General features: G+C 34.5%; 3 protein-coding genes across 3 annotated transcripts; 1 reads left to right on the plus strand and 2 right to left on the minus strand.

The window, feature by feature from the left end:
* Positions 1–1,228: 1,228 nt before the first annotated feature.
* On the plus strand, positions 1,229–2,872 carry LOC125825898 (berberine bridge enzyme-like 22). Its single transcript, XM_049505193.1, has one exon. The coding sequence runs from the start codon at positions 1,229–1,231 to the stop codon at positions 2,870–2,872; it is 1,644 nt and encodes a 547-aa protein (XP_049361150.1).
* A 916-nt stretch (positions 2,873–3,788) lies between these two features.
* Positions 3,789–8,268, minus strand: LOC125826000 (universal stress protein PHOS32-like). The gene is made up of 2 exons (XM_049505293.1): positions 7,486–8,268; positions 3,789–3,988 (listed from the first exon to the last, which is right to left on the minus strand). Exons 1-2 carry the CDS (start codon positions 8,204–8,206, stop codon positions 3,969–3,971), a joined length of 741 nt encoding a protein of 246 aa, XP_049361250.1. The 5' UTR covers positions 8,207–8,268; the 3' UTR covers positions 3,789–3,968.
* A 1,390-nt stretch (positions 8,269–9,658) lies between these two features.
* LOC125825994 (putative cyclin-D6-1) lies at positions 9,659–11,509 on the minus strand. The gene is made up of 5 exons (XM_049505287.1): positions 11,327–11,509; positions 11,142–11,228; positions 10,453–10,801; positions 10,044–10,177; positions 9,659–9,859 (listed from the first exon to the last, which is right to left on the minus strand). Exons 1-5 carry the CDS (start codon positions 11,486–11,488, stop codon positions 9,659–9,661), a joined length of 933 nt encoding a protein of 310 aa, XP_049361244.1. The 5' UTR covers positions 11,489–11,509.
* Between the last annotated feature and the right edge of the window lie 1,624 nt (positions 11,510–13,133).

Consider the following 13,133-nt stretch of genomic DNA (forward strand, 5'->3'; position numbering starts at 1 on the left):
TCTTATTAAATTATAATATTTTTAATAAAAATTCTGACTTCGCACTTGAATATGAACCACTTAAATTAAAGCTAACATGGCCAAAGAAGTAACACCAAAAGGATATTTTAGGTGCTATATTCCATATAGAGAGAGCTAATAGTCTAATACATACAATAAATAAAAGTCATTTTTTTTAGCTTACAGCCAAAATCCAAATGGTCCTTGCCAGCTCAATAATCAATAAAGGAAAAAAGGACAAATATACCTCTGAACTATCGTAAATGGTATGCAAATATCATCAGTCCTCTGTCATTCAATAACTAGAGCATATATGTCCTTCACTTTAACGGAAGACTAAATAGGGACACATGACGCAATCTTATCCATTGATCCAATATCTAAAAAATGTCGATCGGTGGATCAGATTATGACACATGTATATCCATTAGTATAAAGGGTATATATGCTCTAGATTTTGGACGACATGGGCACCAATATTCCAAAAGTATGACAGAGAATATCTACATATTATTTACGATAGTTCGAATATATTTATCTTTTTCCATCAATAAATATTATTATCCTCATCCTAAAAAAAAAATTATTTGACTAAACAAGCTCTTGTTTTTTTCCAATAATACTGACAAAAATAGTACTTTACTTTTCAAAGTCAAAAATTCCATGCTGATGACCAGATTTTTATGTCTCACTGTAACGTTTGCTAGATTCTTTTTTGAAATAATAGTTTTAAAAAATAATATCTCAACTATCACTTTTTTGCGACTATTTCATCTTAACTATATATCAATTATCAATTTTATATCATTTTTTCATGAATTGTCTGTCTGCCACTATTTATATATTAACTGATGATTATTCTAGTCAACTTCGAGATGTTAACAAGTGATATTTGAGATTTGATTAATTAATTTATAGTCTTTAATCTCACTAGAGTTTGGTCACCATCAGTGGCGGATCCAGAATTTTCATTAAGGGGTTTCGAAAAAAAAGAGCAGTGCTTAAGATTTGAGGTTTGAACCCCTCAACCACTAAGTCAACCTCTAATCTTATATTCAGAAAGTTCAAAATCAATATATAAACATAAAAATTCTTTAAAATACCTTAAATATACAACGTAATTTTTTGCCGAGGGGGGTTTGGTTGAACCCCTCGGCAGACTCTATGTCCGCCCCTGGACTCACCATATAAAAAGCCACTTGCCTATAGCTTCTTTCATTTTCGAAAAATGGGAAGATATTTTCAATTTCTCCCATTTTTGTTAGTTTCATTCTTGAATTTTATTAAAACTAATGCTCAACAAGAGTTTCTTAATTGCATTTATAGCCATACTTCAGACAAAAATATCGAAAAACATATACATTTTCCAAAATCACCAACATATTCATATCTTTTAGAATATGGTCAGAAAAATCCAAGGTGGCTAAATTCTTCATCTTCACATCCAATTTTTATAATAACCCCGATAAACGAATTCGATATCGGGGCTATTATATTTTGTAGCAAAAAAATTGGCATACAAATTAGAGTGAAAAGCGGTGGTCATGACTATGAAGGCTTATCTTTTCGCTCTGAAAAAGGGGAACGATTCGTTATCGTGGATTTATTCAAGTTAGATGACATTTATATTGACAAAAATGACGAAACAGCCTGGATTCAAACAGGAGTGACAATGGGGAAACTTTACTATGAAATCGCGAAAAAAGGCGAAAATCTTGCATTTCCAGGGGGATTGTACCCTAGTGTTGGGAGTGGTGGGATAATAAGTGGTGGTGGAATTGGTACTTTGATGAGGAAATTCGGCCTAGCGGCTGATAATGTCCTCGATGCACGTGTAATGAACGTAAATGGAGAAATTCTTGATAGAGAATCGATGGGAAAAGACTTGTTTTGGGCTATAAGAGGAGGTGGAGGATCAAGTTTTTGTGTTATTTTAGCTTGGAAAGTTAAACTAGTACACGTACCATCAAAGCTTACTGTTTTCACAGTACGTCGAAAATTACATGGAGAGACTATAAATTTACTCCAGAGATGGCAAAATGTGTCACATAAATTGTCTCGGGATTTGTTCATGAGCGTTTTGATTCAAAATATGGGAATTGGAAGTAAAAAAATAGTACAAGTGTCATTTCAAGGTTTGTTTCTTGGTAGAGTGAGTGAGTTACTCCCAATGTTGAACCAAACTTTCCCCGAATTCGAGTTAGTTACAAATGATTATTTTCAAGAACCAGTAGTGAATTGCGCGATAGGATTGCCATGTATAAAGAAAGAATGCTTTGAAGTCCCCTGGATTCGTACAACGTTGTATTTTGCATCCAAGAGAACAAACGATTCGATTGAATTTATGGTGAACAAGACCATGCCAAAAAGAAAGAATTACTATAAGGCAACGTCCGATTTTGTGAAGAGTCCATTGCCAAAAGAGGTATGGGGGATGATTAGAACTATGTTTCGCGATGAAGAAAGGCCTATGATGATATTGGATCCATTAGGTGGAAGAATGGATGAAATTTCGAAATTCGAAATTCCATTTCCATATAGAAAGGGAAATTTGTTCAACATTCAATACATGGTGAATTGGTATGATAATAGTGAAAATATATCTAACAAGAAGATTAAATGGCTAAGGGAACTTTATGAGAAAATGAAGCCATTTGTGTCACATTTCCCAAGAAACGGTTATCTCAATTATAGGGATCTTGATTTTGGGAAAAATGATGGTGAATATAGATATTCAAATTCTAGAGTTTGGGGTGAAAAATATTTTGATGCTAATTTTGAGAGGTTAGCAAAGGTGAAAAGTAAAGTGGATCCTAGTAATTTTTTTAGGTTTCAACAAAGTATTCCACCTTTTAGTGTGTCAGGAAGGTAAATGAAATTCGAATTTCTTCACTCGATGGGGAGATCGATTTTATGGGCCATTACGAACGTTCATTTTCTGGAGATCGATAAATAAAACACAAGCGATTTTTGTACCTTCTTGTTGATGTTGTAAGTAAGTTACTTTCTTCTTCTTTATTATTAAGAGCATTTACCTTCCTAATTAAGTTAATTTGATTGATACTCTCAAATTTGAAAAGTGAAAACCATTCTATTTCATCAAACTTAGAACCATACATGTGCATTACAACTATTCCATGAAGCCTTGAGTTCAAATTTCAGAGAAAAACGTAAACACTTGATGATTTCTTCAAGTATGTCTAAGCGTTAGTGGATAGAGTTACCTAGTATCTGTGTTAATGAAAGGTAGCAATAACCCCGTGCAATTAGTCGTGGAATTCCTCCCATTGAGTTGGTATTAGAACCAATAGATCAGATTGAATAAGAGGTGTAAGGATGTTCCGATATTCAAATTGCCCACACGGCTATACGACGATGGAAGCAGAATGGTTGAAACTCCTTCGAATCAATTGTAGTGGAAGGTCTATTATATGTTGCTCGAGTTCTTCAAAAGTATTGTCAGGTGTGTGCCAAATCCTCCAACTATCATGTTTTTTGATCTGACACGAGTGCAGCAACACTTTTGGAGGGACCGAGCAACATAGCTAGAAATCAAAGTAAATAGCAAACTCAAACGTCATGTAGGACAGCAGCCTCCTACAAAATCGTCTTAGCCAGTAGAATGAAGCAAACAAAAGGGAAAAGAGAACAGCCACAAAAATTAAGACAAAATGCATTGTTCCATATCAATGCAATCAACCAAGAACCGTGAACTTATATAACAGCTCCAGAAAACAGGCAGGCGCGCCTCCAAAAGAGAAAAGGAAAAGGAAAAAGAAAGAGAGAATAAAGGAGTAGCTCATGAACAATATCAATTGTTCCAGACTTCACGAACTTGAAGCACAGCAGAGGATAATTAGCGGAAAGAAGGCACAGAGAACCACCAAATTCATTTCTCACTGGCGCAGTCAACACCATTGAAGGCCCTTTTTTGTCAGTATTGAAACATGCACACCCGTCTTCATTATTCAAGAAGCCTTCTCCGTATCTGCATCATGCAAAGTCAGCTTGGTAATCAGTTATGTCATCCAGAACAATGCATAATATATATTACATACTATTTCTTGTAATAGGTCCACTCGATGTATACGGATGTCCAGTTCTGCTGATATGGAGTAGCTAATAGTTCTAGAAAAGAATAAAGGAAACAAAAACTTGGCCACAAGAAAGGAAAAAACAAGAGATGTCATTTTCTTTTGAACATTATATTTTACAATTTTCCATCTTGTACTGTCAAAAAGTTTTCCAGAAAAGAAAAGAATAGTTTCCATGGATTTTAGTCATGTGTCATGTTGTCAAATAACTTTTCAGTATAAGTATGAAGGATTGGACTCAAGACAGTCAGTTTGAAATCAATACTCACACTTGTGTTTTCTTTCATGCCCGTCTTGTAGTGTAGATGAAAAAAGACGACTTCAGCACTTCAGCACAAATAATAGTATATGCATACTCTTAATTAGTTAAAGCTACTTTAGCACAAAAATTGCAGTAGAAGCGCAAAGTGTTTACGCAATGCCTCTTGTATGAATAACTTACATGAGACTTTTCTACACAAATCGACAAACAATTAAAAATATTGAGTCATTTTAGCGTAGCTTAACAGCATAGCATCTAACTCACCAGTCGCCAATGAAAAGCTACACTTTTGCAACATACGCCATACCATATAAATGCTGAGAGTCATGGTGGTATGCTGAAAAATCACACCCAGTTCAAGTGGTGAATTCTTTATCCTTGAATCCTATTATCACACTAAACTTAAATGAATTTCAGACCAGAGGGAAACTGTAGGTCACACTTGTAGTAGATATAAAGGATGCATGAAGAGAAATAACAAATTCAGCACCTGGAAGTCTACATCATCAATGGAGATAAACAAGATGAAAAGTTCAGCACTACATTAAAATTTCAAAACCTTGGTAGAGCAACCTACAGGTATGCAAAATTAACTGTTCAACCATGGAAATACAAACAAAAACAAGGTTAAGATAACGAAGGGGAGAGAATCTCTCTTTATTCACTCCCCTCTACAAAGTCTCCAGCCTATTTTTGCCAGCTTAGAGTACCCTCCCCAGTGGTTCCTCTTTACAACTGTATCCACCAGCCACCCACCACTTCTCTCTTGCTCTCTCTTCGTTGCCTCTTTTCTACCACCAACCATCCCCAGTAGGGTTCATGATAAACATACACTCATGAGAGTCTTGTTTGTCTTCTTCAGACTGTCACTACAAAGTCAAACTCTAATCCCCTGGACTTGCATTTGAAATGAACTCTCCTCATCCATTTCCCTGGACTCCCTCCCTTGAAAAAAAATTCTATCTTGTTCGCCTTTCTACCGCCAGCACTTCCCCATCTGAAAACATTGGGGACCTAGGTGAACAAATTCCTATAGGCTACCTCATTATCCTATATCCTTCCCCTCTATCCCCCCTCTTCCTCTCCATCCTAACCCTCTCTTTTTTCGCATACCTCCTCTTGTACATGGTACACTACAGTGTTACCTTTCCTTCAAGTGTTTCTATCAATCTCATGTTCCTCCTTACCCTCAATCATTTGCTATTCTTGACTCTTGTTTTAAGTTTATGGTCAGTTCTATACCCATGGGCCATGTTTTCCTACCCACGAATGAAACACCTAAAAGTTTTCAGAAATCGATCCACGACCCATTCAAGCATTTTCTTCCTTCTTTCGGCGATGGCTAATGGTTGAGCATTTTCCACTACCACGACACTTGTTCCCCCAAAAGCATTTCACATGGTCTCAAGTAATCTCCCAAAGCATGATGTAATTGATTTAGTGTTGTTGTGAAACAATTTGGCACATTTTTGAGTGAAGCAGATCATTTAGTATTTTACACGTTTTTGGGGACCCATTCAAGCATTTTCTTCCTTATAGCATTTTAATTATATATGTCATCTACAAATCTAGAAAATAGACAAATGTGCCTATTTTGTATCCTAATAGAAATTCAATCATCAAATCTGCCCCAGAAATCCAAAGTTTGCCTAATGGTGTATCATCTATACATTTAATGTAGTAGCTTACATAACCAGCATACCCCTTCAGGAAAAGGTATATATGGAAAAATATAAGCTGATGCACTTTCCTTTTTACTGATAAGTTAACCAGAAAGAGAAATGGGAGGGAGAACAACTATGTTCAACTAACACAAAGGTCAGCGAACATAAATGGAAAAGAGAAAAGGCCGAATGAAAGAGAAGAAATCATCAAATAAGAAACAGGTGTAGCTAAAAGCACAAATACTTGGCCAAAGCTAAGTTTCGATTAACATCTACCAAGATTTTACACTGTTACCACTTACCCCAACTTGTTTGAGATAGGGACGTAGTAATTATTGCTTGTAACCCCAATCTCAATCATTTCATTCACTCCAACAAAGCCCATAAAATGAAATAGAGGCTCAACTAATCAAAGATTCATCAGTCCATTCCCAGCTTCCTACAGCAGCAACAACAACCATATACCCAGGCTAGTCCCACAAAGTGAGGTTTTGGGAGGGTAGAGACTAGAGTGTACACACACCATACCCCTACCCAGTGTTATGAAAGGCGCTCGCCTCTCGCTTCTCGCCAAAGGTAATGTGGCGACAAGGCGTTGCCTTTTTATTTGTTTTTTTTAAAAAAAATCCGATTTAATAATTAAAAGGCAATATTAGGGTTTATTTCGTGTTTTTGCAAACCTAGAACTTCTTCTCTCCATCGCGACCCTCTCTTCTCCAGTTCTCCTCCCTCACTACTTCGCGACTATCTTCTCCAGTAAAAACAGACGATGTTTTTTACTCTGTTTTTTTTATTTTGAAGCTACTGCTAACTGACTGCATTACTGCAATCTGCCTACATTTTTTAAAAAAAAAAATTCAATCCTTCTACATTTATTTTCTACCCTACTCAATTTAGTTTTATACTAAATAATATTGTATTAGATAATATATATTATTGCTATTGAGATTTTGTATATTTATATATGCAATTAAATATTTAAAGTTTTTGGTATTAATTGGCGCCTCAATTCAAAAAGGCAAGTGCCTCGCCGGCAGACCCTTGTCGCCTTTCGCCGTCCAAAACACTGCCCCTACCTAGAGGTAGATAGGACGTTTCCGATAAACCCTCTGCTCAAGGAAAAAATAGTCCAAAGCAGTCCCGCTTTCACTCTGATCGCATCATTTAAAAAAACAGAATTCACAACCCAAAGCAAATAGAATCCCAGTTTCCTACAGCAATCGATCAAAATACTTCCATATAGCATTACTTACAACTAGCTTAGGTGATCAAAACAAACTACACATCGCGTAGTCCTTAATAGATAACGAAGTCACAACCTTTGTTTCAACCAGCATCATATTAACTAAATGCCGCATTTTGATTTGTTGAATACAGTTCACAGTCTCATCTCACAAACTAATTCTTCTTTCATTAAGCTGAGCAAATGAAATACACATTGTAGTTTGTAAGTATTAAGATATACCTGTGGCTTTATCCGATGCATCGTGATAAAGGGAATCCTCCTCAGGCACCGGATGAAGCACCTCATTCGCCTTTGCTACTTTTTTAGCTGAGCCATCATTACCCAAACTATCATCATCATCAGGAACACCATCTTTATCATCAGGATATCTCACCACAATAACAGGGCAAACACAATGACGCACACAATAATCACTGACACTCCCAAGCCTTCCTTCTGTGCTTCGCCTCGATGCCCCAAACCCTCGACTACCCATGATCACAGCACTCAACCCCAACCTCTCAATTTCCAAACATAGCCTCTCCTTCATATCATGATCCTTCACAATACGAATCTTGAACGGAATGTTGGCATCAACAAGCGGCTGCGCTAAGTCATTAGATTTCGTACTTGTAAAGTTGTCGAAATCTTCTTCCAGTTTCTGCTTCGATTTCTCATCCGCTGTGTCAATAGAGACGTCTACAGCGCCCCAATCAGCTCCGTAGAGGACGGATGTAGGGCGTACGTGGAGGAGAATGACGGCGTCACCTGGACGGAGGTAATTCTCTACTGCCCATTTCACGGCGTAAGCGCTTTCGTCACTGAGATCGACGGCGATTGCAATCTTCCGATTAGCACCGGATGTAGGTGTTCCCGGCGGGAAGCGAGGGGAAGCCGGTTGGTGCATGATGGCTGTCGGTGGTCGGTCGGATTCTGTTGGTGGCTTCTTCGGTGATGCCATGCCCGGAAAGTGTACGACGAAATGTGTGAAAGAAAATGTGGAATTTGACGCAGCCTATCGTGTTAAAAGGTTACAACTTCATATTCTTTCCCTGTGGATTTAGGTGACACTTTTTTAAAAAAAATTCCTATTCGATTTTCGATAATTGAGAGTTTTACTAATTTAGATTCATATTACGTGGAGCTTATTGGGAGAAAATATTTTCTAATAAAATAATTATATATTTGAGATTTGAATACAAAACCTCTGATTAAAGTAAAAAATAGTTTCATCCAATGAACGATATTTAATGTTGATTACCTTACATCTTTGATCATACATGAAATTTAAGAGATAGAGATTAAGAAAAAAATTGTTATGTTAATCAAATCGATGATAAGTGATACTTCCTCTGTCACTTTTAATTGTCATATTACGTTTTTCGAAATTCAATTTGACTAATTTTCAAAATGAAATTAGATTACATTAATTCGATATATTAAACAAAAGATTTGAATATTCAAAAACTATACAAAAAATACTATAAATTGCAATTTTTTGCATATTAATATGATAAAAAAATATATCGTAAAATATTAGTCAAAGTACTTATCATTTGACTCTAAAGAAGAAAACCATAACAATTAAAAGTAGACGGAAATAGTACCCAATAAGGATAAAATAGGAATGATACCATTAAATTATGAGAGTTGTATATATGATCGAATTCGAACTAGTGACATTATTTTATTGTATGTTTTGGATTTGAAATTATTTTTTAACATCTAAGACTTCACATCAATCTATATTGGCATAATGACAATAGAGTCATATTAATAAAATTATTTTTTTAAAAGGACGTGTAAAATTTAAAATGAACAAGTAAAAGTAATGATGAAGTATTATTATTTTAATTATATATCTATTGAAATTAAAATTGACAAAAATTCAAGTGAAAGACGCTTATCTTCAACGTTTCATCTCTCTTAGCCCTGCCTTCTCTCCCATTTAAACACTCCTCCATTTAGTAGCAGCAAATCAATTAATTTAGATTTGTGTCATATTTGATTTATTAAGAGAAAAGTATTCTCTTTGTGATTCATGTTTCTTGACGTAGAAAAGAGAATATATGTAACTTTTCAAAATGGCGAAGTTAGTTCTTCTATTTCTGTTTGTTTGTATCTTTTTTTATTTGACACACTTTTAAAAAGTAAAAAAGAAAATCAATCTTACGATCTTAAATCAAAAATTATGTTAAATATACCAAAATGACGACTAATCTTTAAATGGAGGGAGTTCAATTTTCCTCTAATTTTGTTCTCCACAATTGTTCCATTCTACGCTACCATCACATTTTTTAGTAAACACCAACAACATGGAATAGAAGTTGAGAACATACAATTTTACTACGCAAGCAATGTAATGTAGGGTTAAGGTTAAATCCACAGTGCACCAATTGTCATCCCTAATTCTTTAGTAGTGTTGAACCTGAGAGATATAAAACGTTTGATTATTCCGAAAATCGTTCAATCTTCGCTTCTTGCTATTGTTCATATCTGCATTCTCACTTGTACGTTCTTGGTCAAGCACACTGTTTGGTGTCAACGAGCTAAAAGAAACAACTTCATCGACAGAAATTTCCCGCATTACACTCCAACAATTCAAAACTTCCTCCTACATAAATGACCGCCCATTAAAATAAAAAAAAATACAAATCAGATATATAATACATGTATAATTTATTGGCTGACGATTATAAATATCTTTCATCGAGCAGTCAAATATGCAATTTATAATCATAAAATATATACGACTTAAATTTCGAATTTTTTTAGACAAATACCGACAAGAATCTTACTTTATAAATGTGTCCGCATTTAGAGTTAATTGCATCTAAGAAAAATGGAACTTGTTGGGGAATCAATTCGTGAGCTGCACACAGAAACGCCGATGCCGCTAATACTGATGGTTTGTACTCAAGAAGCTTAATTTCTGCAATTAAGCACAAGATTAACGTTTTATTAAACAAAAATAAATAAATTAAAGATAAAAATAATTAATTACTGCTATTATTCAAAAATCAAACAGAGATTTTACAATGCTGTAATTAAGCACGAGATTAACGTTATTAAATATCAATTACTTATTGAAACACGCATCAATTATCACATGGATCAAAATTTTATAGGCAAATTAATGAATCAGCGGGCATGTGAACGAAATTTTATGGACAAATTAAGTTGCCGACGATTATCGCAAATACGTACCGTAATGAGAGCTGAAGATGATATCTGAAGCTCGATTTTCGAGAGATTGACTCGGTGACTGGTCATTACTGAGTTCAAACAACGAATTGAAAAATTGCAGAAACGCAAAAGGCGTGATGGAACGTAACCGCCAATTGAGCGTTGTGAGAATCAAATTCTCCATTCGATGAACTGATTGCAAATCGAAAATTAAGCCTTCATCGTCTCTCTGTTCAGATTGATTCATCGATGAATTATTGGATATTGGAATTATGATATGAGAGATCGATAAGTTGTTGATGTTCCTCATTTTCGCAGCAAGTGAAAGGCTAGCAGCTACGAGAATCCGTACAATCCATGGCTTATTCTCCTGCAGAGGAGCAAAAATTTCCATCAGATCTTCAACAATTTCATACCGGAATTCACATTTTTTGAAGTTCACACTGTTTCAGGTTCTTCATATAATTAAAATTTCCATAAGATCTTCAACTATTTCATCGCGAAGTTCTGATCTGATATTTCTCTTTACAGCATATAAATATGCAGACATTGTTACAGATTCTTCATATAAGTAAAATTTCCATAAGATCTCAACTAATTTCAACGTGAAATTCACTTTAGTTTCTCTTTACAGCATATACATATGCATACATTGTTTCAGATTCTTCATTTGCCTATGTTTAATGCGATTGACTGATGAGATAAATTACCAGAACAACTTGCTTGGTTAGGAACCGATCGATGTAATTGACAGCTAGATATGCAGTAAATCGATCGATATCATAAGAAAACTGCGCCTGCAGAACAAAAAAAAAACAGAAAAACTAAGAACATAGTGAATTAAACAAAATTGAATCAGCACAAATTAGTTAAGTATTTTGAACAGTATTTTTACTTGAGAAATGAGAGTGAAGCAGTGATTGCGAATGGAAGAGTGAACGTCGGTAGATTTGAAGGACGGCATGTGATCGGACTCGGCGGCGAAGAGAGCTGAAACGTCGTTGTTGTCGTCGTGTCCATCGAAGGCCGTTAATGGATTCTCGAGATCGAACTTCATGAATGAAACTATGAAAGAACAAAAAAAGTTAAGTTTCTGAAAGTATGAAAAACCAGAGCAAAGCAGAGCTTCGCCATGAGGCCTCCTTATTTATACCCACATGAAATAGAGCTGGAGTCGGGTTCTAATCCCTTCCATGAAAAATTACATTATTAAAATTATTTTTTGCTTCGATTATTTAGTGTGTTTAATTTTTAAAAAACTTTATTAGTGAAAATTTTAACTCTATTAAAATCTTGAATTCCTTAGGCCACGTTTGTCCTACTCTACGAAGTTACTTACAACTAATATAGCTCAGGGTACAATTGGGACGGAGCTAGAGGGCAAAATAGATTCTGTTTCATTTGAATTTCATTCGTCAAAAATAATGAGGCCACCTTGGTAACCTTCTTCCTTTTGTTCCTATATTAGTATATTAGTATAAGCTAAGACGGTTCGCTTGAGTTGCTCAACTGCCCCTTAGCATGGTGCTCATGATATGTTATGGAATCTTCATCGTACCGGGAGAGGAGACCAAGTAAGACATAGCTAATAACAAAGAAACCAACGCAACATTAGTGGCTAACGCATTAAGTTTTCACTATGCTAAGAATAGGGGTGTACAAGTCAAACCGAACCGATAAATCAAATCAAACCGAAAAGTAAAAAAGTCAAACCGAACCCAAACCAAACCGACATAATATATATAGTTTTATTTTATTTATAGATAAAAAATATTATTTATAATCTACTTTGTTAATATATTCTTAGTTAGTTTATAGTTTTCAATGTTTATCTATTTTATTTCAAATTTGAGCTTGTAAAATTTTGTAAATATTATATATATAATTTTATTTTATTTATAGATAAAAAATAGGGAAAAAGGACAAATATACCCCCCGAACTATCGTAAATGATATGCAGATACCTCTGTCATATTTTTAGGACATTGATGCGCCTGTCATCTAAATATTAGAGCAAATATACCCTTTATACTAACGAACATACACGTGTCATAATCTTATCCATCGACCCGACATTTATTATATATCGGATCGACGGATATGTCCCTATTTAGTCTTTCGTTAGAGTGAAGGGTATATATTCTCTAGTTTTTGGACGGCAGGGACACTAATGTATCAAAAGTATAACAGAGGGTATCTGCATACCATTTACGATAGTATAGGGGTATATTTGTATTTTTTCCTAAAAAATATTATTTATAATCTACTTTATTAATATAGTTTTAGTTAGTTTATAGTTTTCAATGTTTATATATTTTATTTCAAATTTGGGCTTGTAAAATTTGTAAATATTTTATTTTGTATTAAGATCTGAAGTTACAATTATATTGTTATAGCTTTTCAAATTCGAAGTTAACAATTTACTTTGTAAATATTTAATTTTGTATTCAGTTTGACTATATCCTTTAATCTTATTAATTTAACATAATAAATGTTGATATTTCAAAAAAAAAAATTGTACTCATGTGAATTTTACCGTCTTTACGAAAATTTCTATTCATTTAACATTTCTTAAGTGTAGCTTATCACACAGATAAGTGAAAATATATTTGATCTCTTTTTCAAACACCGTATAGTTGTAAAAAAATTGAAAAACCGAAAAAATCGACTAAAACCGACTTTGCATGGTTTAATTTAATTTT

The sequence above is a fragment of the Solanum verrucosum genome, unplaced genomic scaffold, assembly GCF_900185275.1.
Source record: "Solanum verrucosum unplaced genomic scaffold, falcon-dt-bn FXZP01000161.1, whole genome shotgun sequence".
Classification (NCBI taxonomy): domain Eukaryota; kingdom Viridiplantae; phylum Streptophyta; class Magnoliopsida; order Solanales; family Solanaceae; genus Solanum; species Solanum verrucosum.

Coding starts and splice junctions, on each gene's coding strand:
- LOC125825994 (XM_049505287.1), bottom strand. CDS start 11,488: ATGAAGTTCGATCTCGAGAATCCATTAACGGCCTTCGATGGACACGAC. Junction 10,178..10,452: donor CATCTTCAGCTCTCATTACG/GTACGTATTTGC, acceptor GCTTAATTGCAG/AAATTAAGCTTCTTGAGTAC. Junction 9,860..10,043: donor AATGCGGACACATTTATAAA/GTAAGATTCTTG, acceptor TCATTTATGTAG/GAGGAAGTTTTGAATTGTTG.
- LOC125826000 (XM_049505293.1), bottom strand. CDS start 8,206: ATGGCATCACCGAAGAAGCCACCAACAGAATCCGACCGACCACCGACA. Junction 3,989..7,485: donor TGCATCGGATAAAGCCACAG/GTATATCTTAAT, acceptor TGCATGATGCAG/ATACGGAGAAGGCTTCTTGA.
- LOC125825898 (XM_049505193.1), top strand. CDS start 1,229: ATGGGAAGATATTTTCAATTTCTCCCATTTTTGTTAGTTTCATTCTTG.